The 19,635-nt window shown below is 48.1% G+C and overlaps 2 protein-coding genes across 2 annotated transcripts; one reads left to right on the top strand and one right to left on the bottom strand.

Moving 5' to 3' along the window:
* Positions 1 to 1,543: 1,543 nt before the first annotated feature.
* Positions 1,544 to 5,100, top strand: cstpp1 (centriolar satellite-associated tubulin polyglutamylase complex regulator 1). Its single transcript, XM_080475823.1, has 9 exons — positions 1,544 to 1,763; positions 1,865 to 1,967; positions 2,292 to 2,422; positions 3,017 to 3,101; positions 3,179 to 3,264; positions 3,391 to 3,610; positions 3,763 to 3,872; positions 3,964 to 4,027; positions 4,157 to 5,100. The coding sequence occupies exons 1-9, from the start codon at positions 1,721 to 1,723 to the stop codon at positions 4,320 to 4,322; spliced, it is 1,008 nt and encodes a 335-aa protein (XP_080331949.1). The 5' UTR covers positions 1,544 to 1,720; the 3' UTR covers positions 4,323 to 5,100.
* Positions 5,101 to 8,483: 3,383 nt separating this feature from the next.
* Positions 8,484 to 19,248, bottom strand: LOC308117172 (C-Jun-amino-terminal kinase-interacting protein 1-like). The gene is made up of 12 exons (XM_080475872.1): positions 18,978 to 19,248; positions 14,895 to 14,970; positions 14,090 to 14,635; positions 13,116 to 13,649; positions 12,452 to 12,751; positions 11,164 to 11,239; positions 10,920 to 11,086; positions 10,738 to 10,841; positions 10,553 to 10,663; positions 10,181 to 10,251; positions 9,946 to 10,044; positions 8,484 to 9,791 (listed from the first exon to the last, which is right to left on the bottom strand). Exons 1-12 carry the CDS (start codon positions 19,047 to 19,049, stop codon positions 9,719 to 9,721), a joined length of 2,229 nt encoding a protein of 742 aa, XP_080331998.1. The 5' UTR covers positions 19,050 to 19,248; the 3' UTR covers positions 8,484 to 9,718.
* Positions 19,249 to 19,635: the final 387 nt, after the last annotated feature.

Below are 19,635 nucleotides of genomic sequence, written 5' to 3'. Positions count from 1 at the left end.
AATTATTTTCTCATTTCCATTTGATTTGAAGGAAAATTTAAACAAGCCTAACCCTAACCCTAGAAAGGGAGAAGACTGAATAATAAATGAATATGTGTTTCTATTAAACAGCCCCAGAAGACTGAAGATGAGTCCCTGATGAAGCTGGGAGAAACAATAACAACGCCCTAAAAGACATTCACGCCCTTCGCTCTTATTTTGTCGAGGTTTTTCCGGTCTGCTCGTGTTGATCGTGGAATTGACTCCAAGGACGGAGAGACAGAGGACGGGGCGGGGCCTGCTGCGAACCCAACAAACCAAGCCTAGGATTGGCTGGATTCAAACTTAGCCCCGCCCTTCATGTTCAAGTCTCATCGCTGATTGGTCTAGAACATGTATGTTCAGCCGAGCTCGATTTGTCATTGGCAGGTCTGATATTAGTCCCGCCCCATATCTTCTGTAAGCCTCTACTATTAGCTGCTTTTCTGACGGTGATGTCACACCTCTGAGCGCTGATTGGCTGCATTTAAACACATTTATACATGTCCAAGTTTATTAATACAGCTTCCATAAACAGTTTATATCTGCTTTTATTACAACTAAATTAAGATTTAGACAAATCTTACAAAAGAACAAAATACACTTATAGCATCCCACAAAACATATATTTCCTTTGTATCAAGTGTTTGTTTTACATTCTTATTTTATATTAAATGGATGTTTTGTATTACTTCTACTTAAACAAAACATTTAACTATATATTTTAACATGTTGTATGTAACACGTTCAATTATTATGTCATTCCTATATATCTACATAGAATAGAATAGAATAGAATAGAATAGAATTATTGTATTCATCTCAGAGGGAAATTCTTTGCAGCATTGCTCCACACAGTATAGAATACTGAATCAATAGAATAGAAAGTTAAATGATCAAGACATAAATATTAGTATTAATATGTGCAAGGCGCAAGAGTGACCAATTTAAACTCAAAAATTTACATTGACGTAACACTATTTGCAAAGAAGTTTTTCTGTGTATTATGATGATGATGATGAACGATTCAAATTTTGCAACAACACATATTCTATACAGATATATCTGTAATATTGTAAAAATGTAATGGTAATTCACAATATTTTAACGCAAAAAATGCAAATGTAATGAACATATAAATTGACATCAGACACCAGACTAAACATGAGGAGAATGAAGTTTCCAGGACACAGAGTAGTAAAATAGTAAAATTAGAGTAGAGTAGTAAATTAGAATAAATATATAGAGATAAAAACAAGTGATATAAATTAATAAAATTGAATAAACTAAGATTTAAAAAATATGTGATATATACGTTAATGCACAACAGCAATGCTGTTGTAATAATAATAATAATAATAAGAAGAAGAAGAAGAAGAAGAAGAAGAAGAAGAAGAAGAAGAAGAAGAAGAAGAAGAAGAAGAAGAAGAAGAAGAAGAAGAAGAAGAAGAAGAAGAAGAAGAAGAAGAAGAAGAAGAAGAGGAACGAATATTTGTGGTTCGTGTTGTTCGGGGGACTTTTCCCAGAGCAACACCAAACATCCGGTCTGTTTCCATGGAGTCGGCCATTGAGCTCGCAGCTAACATGCTAAGAGTTGTGAATCCAGAGTTTCCAGATGTTACAGTTCAGATTATGAACAAACTTTAAACCGGTAATTGTAGATGAATTCCTCCCGCTCTTCTAACCGGACAGAAGGAGCAGAATGAGCCGCTTTAACGCCGCCGTCCCGGCGGGGGAATACCTCGGTAAGTCCGCTGCCCGGTTAGCCGCTGAGCTAACAGAGCTAACTGTCACAGCCCTCATCTTGTTTGTTTGTTTGTTTGTTTGTTTGTTTATTTACCCGCAGCGGACAGTAACGTGTTGTTCTACCTGAGTGACGCCGTGACTCAGCTGCTGGAGCACAAAGAGGAGTACACACAGTTCGGAGTGATTCGATACTTCGCTGAATAGTGAGTCTCACACAATTCTGTGATATATCGTGTCTGTCACGATAGTAGCAGTGAAATGGTTATTCACAATGAACAGAGAAAGATAGACTCCATCTTGAGAAGTTTGAACCAGAAGTTAATATTAACTACCGACCACGTCACTTCTCAGATAACAAAACACACTTTGTTCCACCATGTGACGGATCATGATGACGCAACAGGATTGTTAAACGTTGTCACAGACTAATGAGGGGTTTCTTCCCGAATATTCTTTTCTGAATGATGCGTTGCTCTGTGGGAGTGGAGAATCCACCGTCTGGCTCTTGTCACGTTGTGTGTCGGTAGTTTCAGCAGCGTGAAGAACAGCAACCACGTCCTCTTCAGGGAGTTCAACTACATCAAGGCGACGCCTCACAACCGGGCGTCTTTCATCAGAGTCTTCTGGAGATGCTTCAGGCAGATCGGGAAGGGCGGAGGTGAGCGGGAGGAGCAGTCTTACCTGTGTGATGTCATACCTTGATTCTTAAGATGGAGTTACATTCCTCATTACTAGGAATCAAAAGATGCTCTATAATCTGATGTGGGAGGGAGAAGATGCTCTATAATCTGATGTGGGGGGGGAAGATGCTCTATAATCTGATGTGGGAGGGAGAAGATGCTCTATAATCTGATGTGGGGGAGATGCTCTATAATCTGATGTGGGGAGAAGATGCTCTATGATCTGATGTGCGAGGGAAAAGATGCTCTATAATCTGATGTGGGAGGGGAAGATGGTCTATGATCTGATGTGGGAGGGGGAAGGTGCTCTGTGATCTGATGGATGTGGGAGGGAGAAGATGCTCTATGATCTGATGTGGGGGAAGATGCTCTATAATCTGATGTGGGAGGGAGAAGATGCTCTATAATCTGATGTGGGAGGGGAAGATGCTCTATAATCTTCCCCCTCTGCTTACAGAGTGACGTCTGTAATGTTGCTGAGTGAACTTGAACGTTCATGAGTAAACAGGAGTTTAGGGATTAGTAACGGGTCTCCACTGGGATTAAGTGTGTGTGTGTGTTTTGTGTTGCAGAGTTACTCTCCGTGTTGGAGTACCGCTCCCTGCTGCAGCTGCTCTGTCCAGACTTCCCGGTGGAGGCGGTGCAGGCTGCAGCCAGGTGGGGTAATCTCTCCCCTGCAGGACGACTCCAGCTCCCCAACGAGCTGCTGCTAATCTGATGCTAATCTGATGCAGGATCGTTCTGACGGACGACGCCGTCGACTGCCTCATGTCGTTCTCTGACTTCCTGTTCGCCTTCCAGCTGCAGTTCTACTACCAAGGTACCCCAACGTGTCCTATACGCACCGAAACACAACACACGGTGTGAATCCTCCAGAGCATTTGGAATAATCCATAATAATCTGAGGGTTTGTGGTCGTTGGGTGTGGCTGCGTTGTGGCGTGCAGAGTTCCTGGACAGCGTGCTGCTCGTCTACCAGGATCTTCTGGCGGGGAAGAGTCCCAACACCGTCATCGTCCCCACCTCCTCCTCCATCGAGCAGCTCCCCCCCGTGGCGGCCGAGGAGAACGACAAGGAGGAGCAGCAGCAGGAGGAGGAGGAGGAGGGCGTGGAGGGCGCCATGTTGGCTGAGTGCGTGGAGGCGCTCTGCGACCGCTTCAAGCACAGGTACCGACCCTCAATCAGCACAACCACCGCCTGCTGCCACGCCCACACCCACACCTGTGTGTGTGTGTGTGTGTGTGTGTGTGTGTGTGTGTGTGTGTGTGTGTGTGTGTGTGTGTGTGTGTGTGTGTGTGTGTGTGTGTGTGTGTGTGTAGCCATCCCTCCAGGTCCAGTATAGCAGAGATCCTGCAGCAGAGCGACAGAGTTTCTTATTACAGCTTCCTCATGAGGTTAGCGAAGGACGAGAGCGTCAATCAACACATTGGTGAGTTTAACATCCTCCTCCTCCTCTTCTTCCTCCTCCTTCTCTTCCTCCTCCTCTTCCTCCTCTCACTGCAGCCTCCATCTCTCTGCAGGAGCATTACCAAGTAAAGCTGAGCTGCTCATTGATCCTGAGATGGACCAGGAACTGGACAAACTGTAAGAACACACACACACACACACACACACACACACACACACACACACACACACACACACACACACACACACACACACACACACGCACACACACACAGGACCGGATGTGGAGCCTGTGTTCTGCTGCAGGATCGCTCAGATCTCGGTGAGCCCCGGCAGCAACAGCAGCGGCAGCGCGGTGGGGCTGAAGGAGGTGCAGAGGAAGGCGTCTCCCCGGAGGAACCTCCACCACCGCAGGAGGATGGAGGTGGAGAGCGACGGCTCTAACGAGGAGACCGACTCCTCCGAAAACTGACCTCCGACCGTCTGCGTCTCCCACTGGAGACCTCCCAACCTCCATAACCTCCTCCTCGTCTGCCACTTTCACACATCCTGTCTTATTCCAGCCGCAGTACCTCCTCTCCTGCTTCAGGTGGCAGTAGTGAGTTGATGTTACAGCCAGTTAATTCTTTAGTACGTGATTACAAAGATCTGCAGACCAGACAGACTGGATGTTTATAACACGGAGCGCTGAAATTAACTTGTTTGCATGCTAACAATTGCGTGCGGTCCTGGTTAGCATTAGCTGGTTAGCATGCTAATTTCAGCTCATACCTGCGACATAGTCGTCAATAAAATAACATAACTGTTCTTCTGTTAGTTTATTCAGTCTGAACATTCAATCTTCGTGAGTTTTTGACTATTTATTACTTTTTTTAATATATTTACGGCGTTACGTTTACGTTTAACCGCCGTCAGTTCAGCTGCCGACTCAGCATCTTGAATTTACTTTTCTATATTGAATATACTAGTTTGGAAATCGATCAATAATCCTATCGTTACGTTTCTGATTGAGACAAACAGGCCTGAGAGTGTGCCATGCGGCTCTTGTCCATGAGGTGGCAGTAATGAGTCGGAACTTCTGTTTAATCTGCAGGATTTAATCCACTGCTGCTAACGGTTAGCATGCTATCTAAATAAACACATGAATGTTCAGCTGCTTGAAGGTCTTCCTCATTCATCCTCATCATCATCATCACTGTGTGTGTCAACGGGTCAAACTCACACTGTGAATAATAAAAGTGTAACCCGAGTTTCTGCGTCTTGTTTCTGAGTCGTTCTGCGCTCTACCGAACATAGCTCTAGTTGAACTAAATGAAATGAAAACGCGTCTTTAATATCTAATCAATCAGAGTCTTGAATCAGAAGGTTCATTTGTAAACGTGATTTATTGAGAAGAGCGACCAGCGTTAGCGTTCGGTCTTCACTTTGTCTTGACAACACTGACGTCATGCGGTGCCACAGCCACTTCCCGCTGCGTACGATAATAACTCCTATACAAACATACGTACACTTTCTATACAGGATATACTTCTATATGGGGGATTTGTACAGCTGGATCTTCATGCGAGCAGAGCTGACGTAAAGAAAGGACACTTTCCGGCAGAGCAGCTCTCGGCGGTGAGCCCCCGGGGGGTTGCCATGGAAACCAGGAATCCAGACAAGCTGTGAGGCCGCTCGGAACGCGATATTTCTAAAACATCTGATCAACGTAGTGTCAGACGGAGACGTCCAGGTGAGCCTCCGGACTCGGATTACACAGTTTAGTCGCTTTTGCGCTGCGGTCTTGTCAGCACTTTAAGGCCCCGCCCACAGGACGGCGCGGTTTCAACCGTAAACCGTGAGTTCTGTCCGATCGTCCGGACGACGCCGCGTTTCAGGAGCCTGAAAACATTTCTTTATAAAAACGTGTTCCAGAGTGGAGGAGTTAGAAAAACGCCGCCTCGGCTTTGACGCGTGGACGGACGAGACGCACGTCGGCCGGAAATGATGATGTCATGGCCCCGCCTCTCAACCCGATAACCCCGCCTCCCTTCTCCATGACGTCGCTTAACAACACCAACATGGCGGTCCACCTGCTCCAGGTGGCGCTGCAGGAGATGCTGACGCTCGCTGTTTTAATAAGGACACATGATGGATTTATTGATTTCTCCAGTTTTTTGTGAATTTCAGTGGCGGCGCCACCTACAGGCCTGGCTTACGTACTACATTGTTTTCAATAGTTTTCATGGTGTCACCTGGACGCAGGTGTTTCTGGTGTGGGTGGGAAACTTTCTAAGAACGGCGGGGAAGAAGAATTCCCAGAATGCTACTAAGATTTTGCACTTTCTTTCTCTCCAGAGTCACACGGTTTGAAATAATCATGAACTTCCGTTTTCACTGTTTAACTCATTTTACTTCAACAATGTATGTAGAACTTACCGTATATGTTTTCATTTATGCAAACGTTTATGTGCATTTTATATTAATAAAAATCCAATTAAAAGGCCTGAACTGGTTTAAAAAAAAGTGTAATTTCAACATCCTGTCATTAAAATTAAGCAAACTACAGTGAAATGTCCCAAAATTAATAGAATTAGCCGACTTTAGTTTTCTAGTGACGTGTTTTCGCGTCATTTTACACAATGTCCCAACTTTTATGGCACAGGGTCGCATCTAATGACTCGCCTACGTACTTTGGGTTGATCTTTAGTTTGAGTGAATTAGTTTGGCAGACTCTCTCCGGACGCTGTTTCCTTGGCAACCGCCCCCGGCTCACCCGATTCGCTTTCCATTTCCATTTCTGTGGTTGGAGACAAAGACTGAAGTCAACAGTTAATACAGAGGACAGTCACCATCGTCATCCTCGCCATCATCTTCATCGGCCTCGTCACAACACGAGAAAACAAACGGAAATAAACGAGGCACTGATTAATCGAACGACAAAAAAAAAAAAAACACATCACCTCCATTCACATCATCCGCTCTCCTGCTTTTGTTCGTCCGGATCATCGACTTTGGGTTTATTTTGTCCACCAGGGGGCAGCGGAGCTGCAGCCTGACCATTGTGTGTGTGTCGCTCCACTTGCGGGCCTCCACCACCAACCGAGGAATCACCGGTTTCAATCGCTCCGTGACAACGAGCCCCTTTTATCTTAAATCCTACAAACCGGTACGAAGACCGGAGCCATGATGAGTTTCATCAAAGTGAAGATCTCGATGCCGCCGCAGCTGATTTTGACTCCGTTTGGTGGAAAAGCTGGTTTGAAATCCGTTGTTCTGTCAAAACGGTGACCGATCCAATGATCTGTGGTCTCCGGACGGATCCTTGAGGAACTCCGCTCGTCACATCTGGTTTCACTGACGGAATTTCTCCGTGATGCACTAAACTTTTTGAGGTGGTCTTCTAATTTGTGAGCCAATTCTCCATTTTTACATCGATCGAAGGTTCAGACGCCTCTGCAGAGTTTCTCCTCATGGGGGCGCTAGAGAGCTTAGAAACCTGGGAGGGGGGGGGCGACTCAGTGAAATGAATGAATGAACGAATGAATGAATGAATGAATGAATGAAGAGGTCAAAACTGTAAACACACATAGATTTTGCTGGAAATGAAACGATGAAACTAAAAGTGTCACAGCAGCTTCAGTGGAGGAGGATCCACGCTCCGTTTGGAGGAAAGAGTCCAGTATTTAGCCGTTTGAGCAGGAGGTGACACACACACACACACACACACACACACACACACACACACACACACACACACACACACTGAATTGCACGTCATCTTTCAGGCCTTGTTCTCACACTGAATTAAAGGAAGTAAAAACCTTCCAGGTGAAGGTTTGTGGTTTGGAAGAGAAAAGAAAGCAGCAAAAAGAGAAATGAGGCACCGTCACAGTAACGTCCTGAGGTCTCACACACACACACACACACACACACACACACACACACACACACACACTGATGCAGAGTGTACCGGGGGTCGATCAGGAGGTTCCGGGGGTCTTAGGGAAGAGGAGACCCAGAGTAACTCCAGCAGTAACTTTGTGTTTTTGCCATCATTTTCCTTTGCGTCTCATGTTGCAGTATTTCTCTTCATTCGGGAGGTTTTCGGAGTGGATTTGTGAATCGGATGTCCTTCGCTGTCTTCTCAGGTTCTTCTTCCTTTGTTTGTTAATTTTCCTCATGTTGTTTTCCCGGATCATTTCTCCTTGTTTGTTCATGTAAAGTACTTTAACTCTCGTGTTTGTTCATGTAAAGTACTTTAACTCTCGTGTTTGTGATACAAAATAAAGTTGTGACGTGTTTGTCTTCATGTTGTTTGGTTGTGATTCGTCGGTTTGTTGTCATTTCTGTTCTGATTTTGTGTATTTCATGTTGTTTTGTGCAATTGTGTTTGTTATTCTGTGTTTTTATCATTTTGTATCTCTGCTGATTGTCTTTGTAGGAAGTTTTGTTTGTTTTGCATATTCTGCTCTTGTCATGTTGAATCTTATTGTTTTGCTGTTATTTGTCTGTCTGTTGGTTATTTTGTGAGTCTCTGTGAGGTTGGCGACAGTAGTCGTAGTTTTTTTGTGGTTATTCTGTGGTTTTGTTCTCATCGTGTACTTCCTCATGTCATCTGATGTCCTTTTGTATTTGTTTTTACTTTATGTTTGTGTCTCTTTGGTCGTTTAAAGTATGTTTGGCTCTCTGGTAAATTTTTTTAGTCTGTTTGTATCAGTTGTTTTTAATGGTTTCCATTTGGTCTCTATTGGGTCTCTATTGGGTCTCCATTTGGTCTCTATTGGGTCTCCATTGGGCCTCCATTGGGTCTCTATTGAGTCTCCATTGGGTCTCCATTGGGTCTCTATTGGGTCTCCATAGGGTCTCTATTGGGTCTCCATAGGGTCTCTATAGGGTCTCTATTGGGTCTCCATTGGGTCTCTATTGGGTCTCTATTGGGTCTCCATTGGGTCTCCATTGGGTCTCTATTGGGTCTCCATAGGGTCTCTATTGGGTCTCCATAGGGTCTCTATAGGGTCTCTATTGGGTCTCTATTGGGTCTCCATAGGGTCTCTATTGGGTCTCCATTGGGTCTCCATAGGGTCTCCATTGGGTCTCCATTGGGTCTCTAGTGGGTCTCCATTGGGTCTCTATTGGGTCTCCATTGGGTCTCCATTGGGTCTCCATAGGGTCTCCATTGGGTCTCTATTGGGTCTCCATTGGGTCTCTATTGGGTCTCCATAGGGTCTCTATTGGGTCTCCATAGGGTCTCCATTGGGTCTCCATAGGGTCTCTATTGGGTCTCCATAGGGTCTCCATTGGGTCTCCATTGGGTCTCCATAGGGTCTCTATTGGGTCTCCATTGGGTCTCCATAGGGTCTCTATTGGGTCTCCATAGGGTCTCTATTGGGTCTCCATTGGGTCTCCATTGGGTCTCCATTGGGTCTCTATTGGGTCTCCATAGGGTCTCTATAGGGTCTCTATTGGGTCTCTATTGAGTCTCCATTGGGTCTCCATTGGGTCTCTATTGGGTCTCCATAGGGTCTCTATTGGGTCTCCATAGGGTCTCTATTGGGTCTCCATTGGGTCTCCATAGGGTCTCTATTGGGTCTCCATTGGGTCGCCTGTGAGTCTTGATGTCATGATTTCCTGTTCAACTTCTGCTCTGATTCTCACGCCCCCTGGAGTTGAAATCATTTGGACTGGTGGTTCATGACAGACAGTGCTGAGTCGGGGGGTTGGGGGGAGGGGGGGTCGCTGGATGAAGCCAACAAGAAATCCAGCATGCAAGCACTCTGAGGGGTTAATATCCAATATCGGTGGTCCAGCCTGCAGCCGGACGCCAGGCTTACATGCACATAGAGTTTCTGTCGGGGGGGGGGCAGGGGGGGCAGGAGGGATTGGGATTCACTCGATGAAGATGTCCTCAGTAGGACAGGAGTATCCGATGTGCTCCTTGTAATACTGCTGGAAAGCTCTCCTGCAGGAGAAGCAGCAGACATGAAACAGAGTCAGAATCTCACAGACGCCTCTCTGAGTTAAACTGCGTGTTCTAAGGACGAGGTGAGAACCGTCCTGCAGGAGCACAATGAGCCCGGCGACACAAACAAACATGTAAACAAAGCAGGTCTCACCCGACAGACTCGGCCAGAGGATGTAAGGTCGTCTCCGACACCAGAACGTGGCAGGCGAAGCGCTGCAGGTCCGGATGTTTGGTGATGAAACCAAAATACCTGCAGACACATTCCTGGTTTATTATCGGGAACCTGAACGATCTGCTCACTGGAACATCGTCACCTTAGAACAAAGACACTGGACCGTCTGATGGTACTCCTCATATTAGGTATTATCATCAGGGGTTGGACTGACCTGCTGTGTCTCGGGTGACAGCCGCAGAACGAGATGTTCTTCAGCTGGAAGAAATGATAACACTGATCGCCCTGATGGGGGGAGGGAGAGAGAGAGAGAGAGAGAGAGAGAGAGAGAGAGAGAGAGAGAGAGAGAGAGAGAGAGAGAGAGAGAGAGAGAGAGAGAGAGAGAGAGAGAGAGAGAGAGAGAGAGAGAGAGAGAGAGAGAGAGAGAGAGAGAGAGAGAGAGAGAGAGAGAGAGAGAGAGAGAGAGAGAGAGAGAGACAGAAGGGTTTGAGTCTCTTTGTAGCCATTCTGTGTCACTTTGTGATTCTTTGTTCCGTCAGTTTTTGCTGTTGTGTGACGGCTGAGTGTGTGCAGCGTGTTGTCGTACCCTGTGAGCGGACTGACACTGGTCCTGGACGCTGAGCTTGACTCCCTTCACGCTGACTTCCAGGACGCAGGACGGCGGAGGCTGGCCGGCCGAGCGCCTGTTGTACGCCACCTGGTAACAAGATCACCAGCGAGTCAGTGAACGCACCACTGAGTTCAAACTGACCCACTCTGGTGGTTGCGTACCTTCTGCATGGCCGCACACAGAACGTCATTCCCCGTGTGGATGGGAACCTGAACAGAACCCAGGAACCGCACCAGGAACTGGTCAGCCCAGCCCACTCTTTGAACTGCGAGAGGGAAGGAGCTCAGATTATTGCTGCTGAGCGGTGAGGCGAGGGTCTGCGGGCTGCGCAGTGGTTGTGTACCCTGGAACATCTCTTTGGGAACCCTGACGGCGTAGTAGGCCGGGAAGATGCCGGTGGCTCCGGTCCTCATGTTGTAACCGTGACACCACAGATCCTCGGACTGGTTCAGCATCAGCACCGGGTCGTCCGTCTCCAGGTGCAACTCGTCCGCATGTCGAGGGACAAACCTGAAACCGTCCGCGGGTGTCAGTCTGGGGTCTGTTCACGTCCCAATTAGCATGTTAGCGTCAGTGTTTGAGTTCACCTGTAGGCGGCCCGGTGGCTCTGCGGCCGCTCCACTCCGTCCAGAACGCAGGAGAACATCCCGAACGAGCCCGCACCTGAACGACACATGGCGGTTACTGTGACTCCCACCAGTCACAACCACAAGGATTCTATTTAGGGTTCCATTCATGTCAAAAACTGACAACCAACCAACCACTCATCCAACCAACCAACCAACCAACCAACCACTCATCCAACCAACCAACCACTCATCCAACCAACTAACCATCCAACCAACCAACCACTCATCCAACCAACTAACCATCCAACCAACCAACCACTCATCCAACCAACCAACCACTCATCCAACCAACCAACCACTCATCCAACCAACTAACCATCCAACCAACCAACCAACCACTCATCCAACCAACCAACTAACCAACCAACCAACCAACCAACCACTCATCCAACCAACCAACCAACCAACCAACCAACCACTCATCCAACCAACCAACTAACCAACCAACCAACCAACCACTCATCCAACCAACCAACCAGCCAGAATATGTGGTGGATATACTATGAACTACTAAATGCTATTTACCCCACACACTACCACTAAAAACTGGAATAATCCATTCACCCCCAAACCCTGGACTCTACCATTCACCCCCAGTCACTGGACTCTCCCATTCACCCCCAAACCCCAAACCCTAGACTCTACCATTCACCCCCAAACCCTAGACTCTACCATTCACCCCCAGTCACTGGACTCTACCATTCACCCCCAAACCCTAGACTCTACCATTCACCCCCAAACCCTAGACTCTACCATTCACCCCCAAACCCTAGACTCTACCATTCACCCCCAGTCACTGGACTCTACCATTCACCCCCAAACCCTAGACTCTACCATTCACCCCCAAACCCTAGACTCTACCATTCACCCCCAAACCCTAGACTCTACCATTCACCCCCAAACCCTGGACCCTACCATTCACCCCCAAACCCTGGACTCTACCATTCACCCCCAAACCCTAGACTCTACCATTCACCCCCAAACCCTAGACTCTACCATTCACCCCCAGTCACTGGACTCTACCATTCACCCCCAAACCCTAGACTCTACCATTCACCCCCAAACCCTGGACTCTACCATTCACCCCCAAACCCTAGACTCTACCATTCACCCCCAAACCCTAGACTCTACCATTCACCCCCAAACCCTGGACTCTACCATTCACCACCAAACCCTGGACTCTACCATTCACCCCCAGTCACTGGAATGTACCATTCACTGGCCATGATAACGAGTGTAAACCTACCGGTAGCGCTGTATGGGCTGCTGTCGTTGGAAAACAGGTTGAGAAACTTTCTGCTCCTCGGAGCTCCGCCTCTTCCTCCGTTTGACTCGTCTTCCTCAGACGTGGTGGCCGATGCTACCTTAGATCGCATGCAGACCCTCGTCGCCACCACCTCCTTCCTTCTTTTCACCTCCTCCTCCCTCCTCTTCCTTCGCTCCTCTTCCCTCTTCTTCTTCGCCTCCTCCTCCTTCCTTCGCTCCTCTTCCTCTTTCTTTTTCTCTGGGAGCAGAAACGGAAGAAAACGTTCCTCAAGACTTGGTACTGGGTCCTCTTTAGATATCGTATGACTATGTGGGTTTATGCAGACGACAAGATGACACTTAAAACCAAAATGATTAATTTTATAGACAAAATCAAGTTGAATCAATTGAAGATGTTTACTTGCTGATTTGGAAACTTTTGAAATGAGTTGATTTTTTAAATCTATCACGGCCTTTTCTAAGACTGTGTTTCACTACAGTTCCTGTCTGTTCTTAAAAAAACTTGTCAACAAACTCTGATTTCTATCAACTGAAATATACTTTTTTTTTTGTCTACATATATGCAGATGACATTAAAGTCTATAACCAACATACAAAGTTTTTGGGCTTTTCTTATGAAAAGCACCAGAATAAACCGGCCACACCTTGCCTCCGTACCGCCTCGCTCCTCTTCCTCTCCTCCTGGTACTCAGGGTCTTCCTCCTCATTGGCGGACTGGTACACGGTCTCGGTGTCGCTGTCGTCGTTGTGCTCATGGTAGCCGTGGAGGCAGTCCTTCAGGTCGACCAGCTCCAGCTGGGCGTGTTCGTCCACAACAAGAGTGTATTTAACAGAGTCATAACTCAACCCCGCCGCAGATTCACTCTTTGGTACAGTCCGAGAAGGATCGTTAGCCCCGCCCCCTGTGTCGTCCTCCGGTTTGGTCTGGTCCACCTGGGTTTGGGTTTCTTCGTGGAAGCAGTCGCTGGGACCGTTCTGGGTGTTGAGGCAGGGCGTGCGGTCGCCCTCGCCGTCTTCCTCGCTGATGACGGGGTTGGTCCGGTGGGAGAACGACGGGTGCAGGGGCCCCGGCGGCGGCCCCTCTGTGTCCGAGCTGAGCGACATCCTGTTAGAGCCGCCCTCGCTGCTGGACCGCGACAGAGCGGGGGGGTTGTCCTGGGTCCTGTCGTGGTTTTGACCTAACAGCAGCAGCAACGACAAAAAACAACTGGTCGTTAAAATACAAAACAAAACTACGAACGACTCGAAATCCAGACTGGATTGTGGCGAACTTCAGGCCCTGAAACAGTCCAGGATTCTCCAGTGGAACTCCACCGCACGGACTGAGGGACGACCATCGTCTTTATTTAGCAAAATTTAAAACCAGCCTCTAAACACTCCAGTAAAACACTGTCTGCGAACACTTCGAAAAACCATTGTTTGTGAACATGCTATAAACCAACTTCTGTGGATGTTTCCGTGAATCATCATCAGTAAACACTTCAGAAAACTGTGGTCTGTGAGCAATTCTGAAAGTAAGTGTCTGTGAAAAGTTTAGAAAACTATTGTCTGCGAGCACTTTTGTAAACTATCTTTTGTTAAAAACTTGTGAAATCCATTGTCGGTGAGCGGTCCTCACCCTGCTCCTGGGTCTTGTCCTGGTTCTTGGGTGCTACAGGTGTGCGTGGGACGACCATGGCGGGCAGGTAGACCTCCTGGCTGGACGGTGCAGTGGTTGACTTGTTGCCCGCCGCTCTGCTTCCTGGTTTGGGGGCCGCTTTGCCCCGCCCCTCGGCCGCCCGGCCCTTCGGCCCGCCGGCCTCCCTGGTCCTCTGGTGGCCGTTTCGTTCTCTGGCCTTGGCGTTGTCGCAGAGTCGTCCTCCTCGCCGCTCAGGAGCGGAGTCTTTCCCCCCTCTCTCCTTCATCGCCGGGGCTCCTCGTCCTCCCACTTTTCCTCCACCTCCTTCCCCTGCGGCCGCTCTCCGTTGGCTCCTCGGCGTTCCAGAGGGCTGAGAGGCCGAGGGCGCCGGTCGATCTCGACTTCGAGCGGCGGTGGCGGCAGCCTGAGCGCCGGCTCTGCCGCTGGATCCGTTGGCCGTCGGAGGTTTTGGTGCCGGCCGACGCTGCGAGCTGAGCCGGACTTTGTCCTCCACTTTTGGTTTGACATCAGGGGGCGTTCGATCACCTTAAGACACACACACACACACACACACACACACACACACACACACACACACACACACACACACACACACACACACAAAAGCATGAGATTATGTGTTAGGCAACCAGATGTACAGCGAACAGGATTATTAAAGTAGCTGCCGTTCTGCAATAAGCAGTTTATCTCAGTTCCAGAGTTCAGTCCACTGCAGTTCTCACATGTTGGGGGGGGGGGGGGTGCACTGGGGGGGTGGTACTGGGGGGGTATGATGTGTGTGTACCTGTGATGTGCGGAGAGGAGGAGTGTGAGTCCTTCCAGCTGTCCTTCTTGCCTAAAGAGTTGTTGTTGATGGAGTCCTGGACAGAACAGAGACGAATCATTCAGTCGGAGTTTCTGGACGTTTCCACAGCATGTGACACATTTAAATATTCCAACAGATTAAATAATCCCACATCAAACAGATACATCGACTTCTATTTACAAATCCAAACACAATATCAACGTTTCACTTCTTGACTCAGATTTATGTTTTTCACTTGAAGCTTTGAGAGAAATTCAGAAAGTTTTTCTGTCAGATTATCTGATTTTCATCAAACCAGCGTCTGTGAACACTTCTGTAAGTCAACGGTAAGTACTTCTGAAAACTACATGAGCGCTACAGAAAACCATTGCCTGAGCTCACAGTGTCTGTGAACACTTTTCTATCCCTCCATCTGATCTCGACGTCACGCTGACTGCTGACTCACACCAACATCCATCCCATCATGCATCAGCTTTCTCCATCGCACAGCCCGTTCTGTTACCATGGTTACCCTCACAGAGAGAGAGTGTGTGTGTGTGTGTGTGTGTGTGTGTGTGTGTGTGTGTATCAGATGACAGAAGCAGACTTTCCACCGCTGCAGTCTTTAGACACTGATGGAGAATCTCTCCTCCACTGAATCTGTTCTAATTTCACTTTACTGCCACCGTCAAAATAAATCAATGAGCTTTAGCAGGGAGGCGGCCGGACGCTACTGAGCTACGACAAGCTACGAGAAACTATGAGAAGCTACAGAGCTATTGAGACGCTATGAGTAGCTACAAGAAGCTACTGAGAAGCCACAGAGCTACGACAAGCTACAGAGCTACGAGACGCTACGCTACAAGAAGCTACAGAACTACGACAAGCTACGAGTAGCTTCAAGACGCTACTGAGAAGCTACAGAGCTATGAGAAGCTACGAGACGCTACGAGAAGCTCCAGAGCTACGACAAGCTACGAGAAGCTATGAGAAGCGACAGAGCTACGAGAACCTACGACAAGCTATGACAAGCTACAGAGCTACGAGAAGCTACAGAGCTACGAGAAGCTACGAGAAGCTCCAGAGCTACGACAAGCTACGAGAAGCTATGAGAAGCGACAGAGCTCCGAGAACCTACGACAAGCTATGACAAGCTACAGAGCTACGAGAAGCTACAGAGCTACGAGACGCTACGAGTAGCTTCTAGACGCTACTGAGAAGCTACAGAGCAATGAGAAGCTACGAGAAGCTCCAGAGCTACGACAAGCTACGAGAAGCTATGAGAAGCGACCGAGCTACGAGAACCTACGACAAGCTATGACAAGCTACAGAACTACGAGACGCTACGAGTAACTACGACAAGCTCCAAGAAACTACAGAGCTATGAGAAGCTACAGAGCTACGAGAGGCTACGCTACAAGAAGCTACTGAGAAGCTACAGAGCTACGACAAGCTACGAGAAGCTATGAGAAGCGACAGAGCTACGAGAACCTACGACAAGCTATGACAAGCTACAGAGCTACGAGAAGCTACAGAGCTACGAGAAGCTACGAGAAGCTCCAGAGCTACGACAAGCTACGAGAAGCTATGAGAAGCGACAGAGCTCCGAGAACCTACGACAAGCTATGACAAGCTACAGAGCTACGAGAAGCTACAGAGCTACGAGACGCTACGAGTAGCTTCTAGACGCTACTGAGAAGCTACAGAGCAATGAGAAGCTACGAGAAGCTCCAGAGCTACGACAAGCTACGAGAAGCTATGAGAAGCGACCGAGCTACGAGAACCTACGACAAGCTATGACAAGCTACAGAACTACGAGACGCTACGAGTAACTACGACAAGCTCCAAGAAACTACAGAGCTATGAGAAGCTACAGAGCTACGAGAGGCTACGCTACAAGAAGCTACTGAGAAGCTACAGAGCTACGATAAGCTACATAGCTACGACAAGCTACGAGAAACTACAGAGCTACGAGATGCTACGAGTAACTCCAAGAAGCTACTGAGAAGCTACAGATCTACAAGAAGCTACAAGTAGCTTCAAGACGCTACTGAGCTATGAGACGCTACAGAGCTATGAGAAGCTACTGAGAAGCTACAGAGCTACGAGAAGCTACAGAGCTACGACAAGCTACGAGAAGCTATGAGAAGCTACAGAGCTACGAGAAGCTACTGAGAAGCTACATAGCTATGAGAAGCTACAGAGCTATGAGAAGCTACTGAGAAGCTACAGAGCTACGAGATGCTAAAAGTAGCTACAAGAAGCTACTGAGAAGCTACAGAGCTACGAGAAGCTACAGAGCTACAAGAAGCTACGAGAAGCTACAGAGCTATCGAGACGCTACTAGTAGCTACAAGAAGCTACTCAGAAGCTACAGAGCTACGAGAAGCTACAAGAAGCTACAGAGCTACGAGACGCTACAGAGGTACGAGAGCTACAAGAAGCTACGAAAAGCTACAGAGCTACGAGAAGCTACAGAGCTATTGATACGCTACGAGTAGCTACAAGAAGCTACTGAGAAGCTACAGAGTTACAAGAAGCTACGAATAGCAACAAGAAGCTACTGAGAAGCTACAAGAAGCTACTGAGAAACTACAGAGCTACGAGAAGCTACAAGTAGCAACAAGAAACTACTGAGAAACTACAGAGCTACGAGAAGCTACTAGAGTAGCAACAAGAAGCTACTGAGAAGCTACAGAGCTACGAGAAGCTAAAGAGAGCGACGAGAAGTTACAAAGAGCTATGACAAGCTACTGAGCTACGATAAGCTACAGAGCTAGAAGAAGCTACGAGTAGCTAGAGGAAGCTACAGAGAGAGACGAGAAGCTACAGAGCTACAAGAAGCTACAGAGCTACGAGAAGCTACAAGAAGCTACGAGTAGCTAGAGGAAGCTAGAGAGAGAGACGAGAAGCTACAGAGTGTCAAGAAGCTGCAGAGAGCGACGAGAAGCTACATAAAACTACAAAGAGACACAAAACTACAAAGCAACAACAGTTTTAGTGTCATTGACCTGCAGACAGGAGGCGTTCAGAGACATTCAGTAAATTCAAACACAGCAGTGAGTAACTGCAACCCATCTGGCTCCAGTCCCTGATGTTGTAGTCCGACACTATTTTACTGGTAATGTGCTCAAAACAAACAAACAACACAAGTAAACAACAGCAGATCTGAGAAGGTCATAATGTCAACATCCTGTCTGTCATTCAACAGCTCACTTCTCCAAGTCGACCTCGCTGATGGAGGTCGAAACCTGAGAGCCATCGATCACACACACACACACACACACACACACACACACACACACACACACACACACACACACACACACACACACACACACACACACACACACACACACACACACACACACACACACTTTAGATACAACATTCGAACAATCAAACACAAAATCAGACAACTACACAACACAACATTAATGACAGACACACATTAAGTGCGTACACTACGCTACACACAACATAACACACGTACACTACAGCATGCACGTAGATACACACATGTACATGTCAGACAACATAACACATAGATACAATACACTACAAACATACACTACATTATACACACATACACCCCTTCACACACAACATTACATACACATTCAGTACATTATACACACATTACATACACATTCAGTACATTATACACACATTACATACACATTCAGTACATTATACACACATACACGGCAATCATGGATGCACATTGCACACACATGAATTTCCACACAAAAACACTGTACAACTGAAACACTACAGACAGCGTCACATTCAGAAACATATTAGACCACACACACACACACACACACACACACACACACACACACACACACACACACACACACACACACACACACACACACACACACACACAACAGGTCCCCCTGAGGACCCTCCCAGGAAACAAACACAGTAACCCAGTTATTCAGGCTGCTGCAGCTACACTCAGGATCCACCCATGATGAGGCCACACTGCCCCACAGCAGCATCTCCTCTTCCTCCCTGCTCCTCCCTGCTCTTCCCTGCTCCTCCTCCTCCTCCTCCTGCACCTCCTGCTGCTCCTACCTGGGTGCCGGCCTGTGGCAGCTGTGGAAACAGAGCCAGGGTGGTCGGCCTCTTTGGTCGATATTTGTCCATGACAGCACAGGTTGATCCCCCTGACAGGCGACAGCTTCCTCCCTCCTCCTCCTCCTCTCCTCTCCTCCTCCTCCTCTCCTCTCCTCCACCGCCTCCTCCTCCTTCTCCTCTTCTTCTCCTCTTTTAGTCAGCCGGAGTCGGCGTTCCTCTGCTCGGACAAGGCCTCCCCCACCCTCCTCTTGCCTCCCTCTCTGCCTCCTCCTCGGGCTCCTCAGCATCGATCGGCTCGCGCTTTGGACACGCCCCCTCCACTCCCTGCCCGCACTCCCATTGGCCAGCCTCGGTGTCACATCATCCTCATCATCGTCGTGAGCAGCAGCAGCAGCAGCAGCAGCATCAGCATCACCGTTGTCGCTTTCCCGGCAGGAGGAGCAGAGAGGAAGAGGAGGAGGAGGAGGAGGAGGAGGGGGAGGGGGAGGAGGCAAGGATGTGTTGAGCAGTGACGGGGTGAATGAGGGCTGGAAGAGAGGAGGGGGGGTGGGGGGTAGAGGCAGCCAATCAGAGCAGAGCATGACATCATCAGCTGATCTGCCTGTTAAAGCTAATAAACACTGAGTGTGTTTGTGTTTGTGTGTGTGTGTGTGTG

This window comes from Lipophrys pholis (genome assembly GCF_963383615.2).
Source record: "Lipophrys pholis genome assembly, chromosome: 11".
Classification (NCBI taxonomy): Eukaryota; Metazoa; Chordata; class Actinopteri; order Blenniiformes; family Blenniidae; genus Lipophrys; species Lipophrys pholis.
The sequence above is the reverse complement of the archived record's forward strand: the minus strand, read 5'-3'. Positions and strand labels throughout refer to the sequence as shown.

Excerpts from the sequence above, each read along its gene's own strand:
- cstpp1 (XM_080475823.1), top strand. The coding sequence starts at position 1,721 with ATGAGCCGCTTTAACGCCGCCGTCCCGGCGGGGGAATACCTCG. Across the intron at positions 2,423-3,016 it reads GCAGATCGGGAAGGGCGGAG|AGTTACTCTCCGTGTTGGAG; the intron begins GTGAGCGGGAGG and ends TTTGTGTTGCAG. Across the intron at positions 3,265-3,390 it reads GCTGCAGTTCTACTACCAAG|AGTTCCTGGACAGCGTGCTG; the intron begins GTACCCCAACGT and ends TGTGGCGTGCAG.
- LOC308117172 (XM_080475872.1), bottom strand. The coding sequence starts at position 19,049 with ATGGACAAATATCGACCAAAGAGGCCGACCACCCTGGCTCTGTTTCCA. Across the intron at positions 14,971-18,977 it reads TGCCACAGGCCGGCACCCAG|GACTCCATCAACAACAACTC; the intron begins GTAGGAGCAGCA and ends TGTTCTGTCCAG. Across the intron at positions 11,240-12,451 it reads CAGCCCATACAGCGCTACCG|GTGCGGGCTCGTTCGGGATG; the intron begins GTAGGTTTACAC and ends TGTGTCGTTCAG.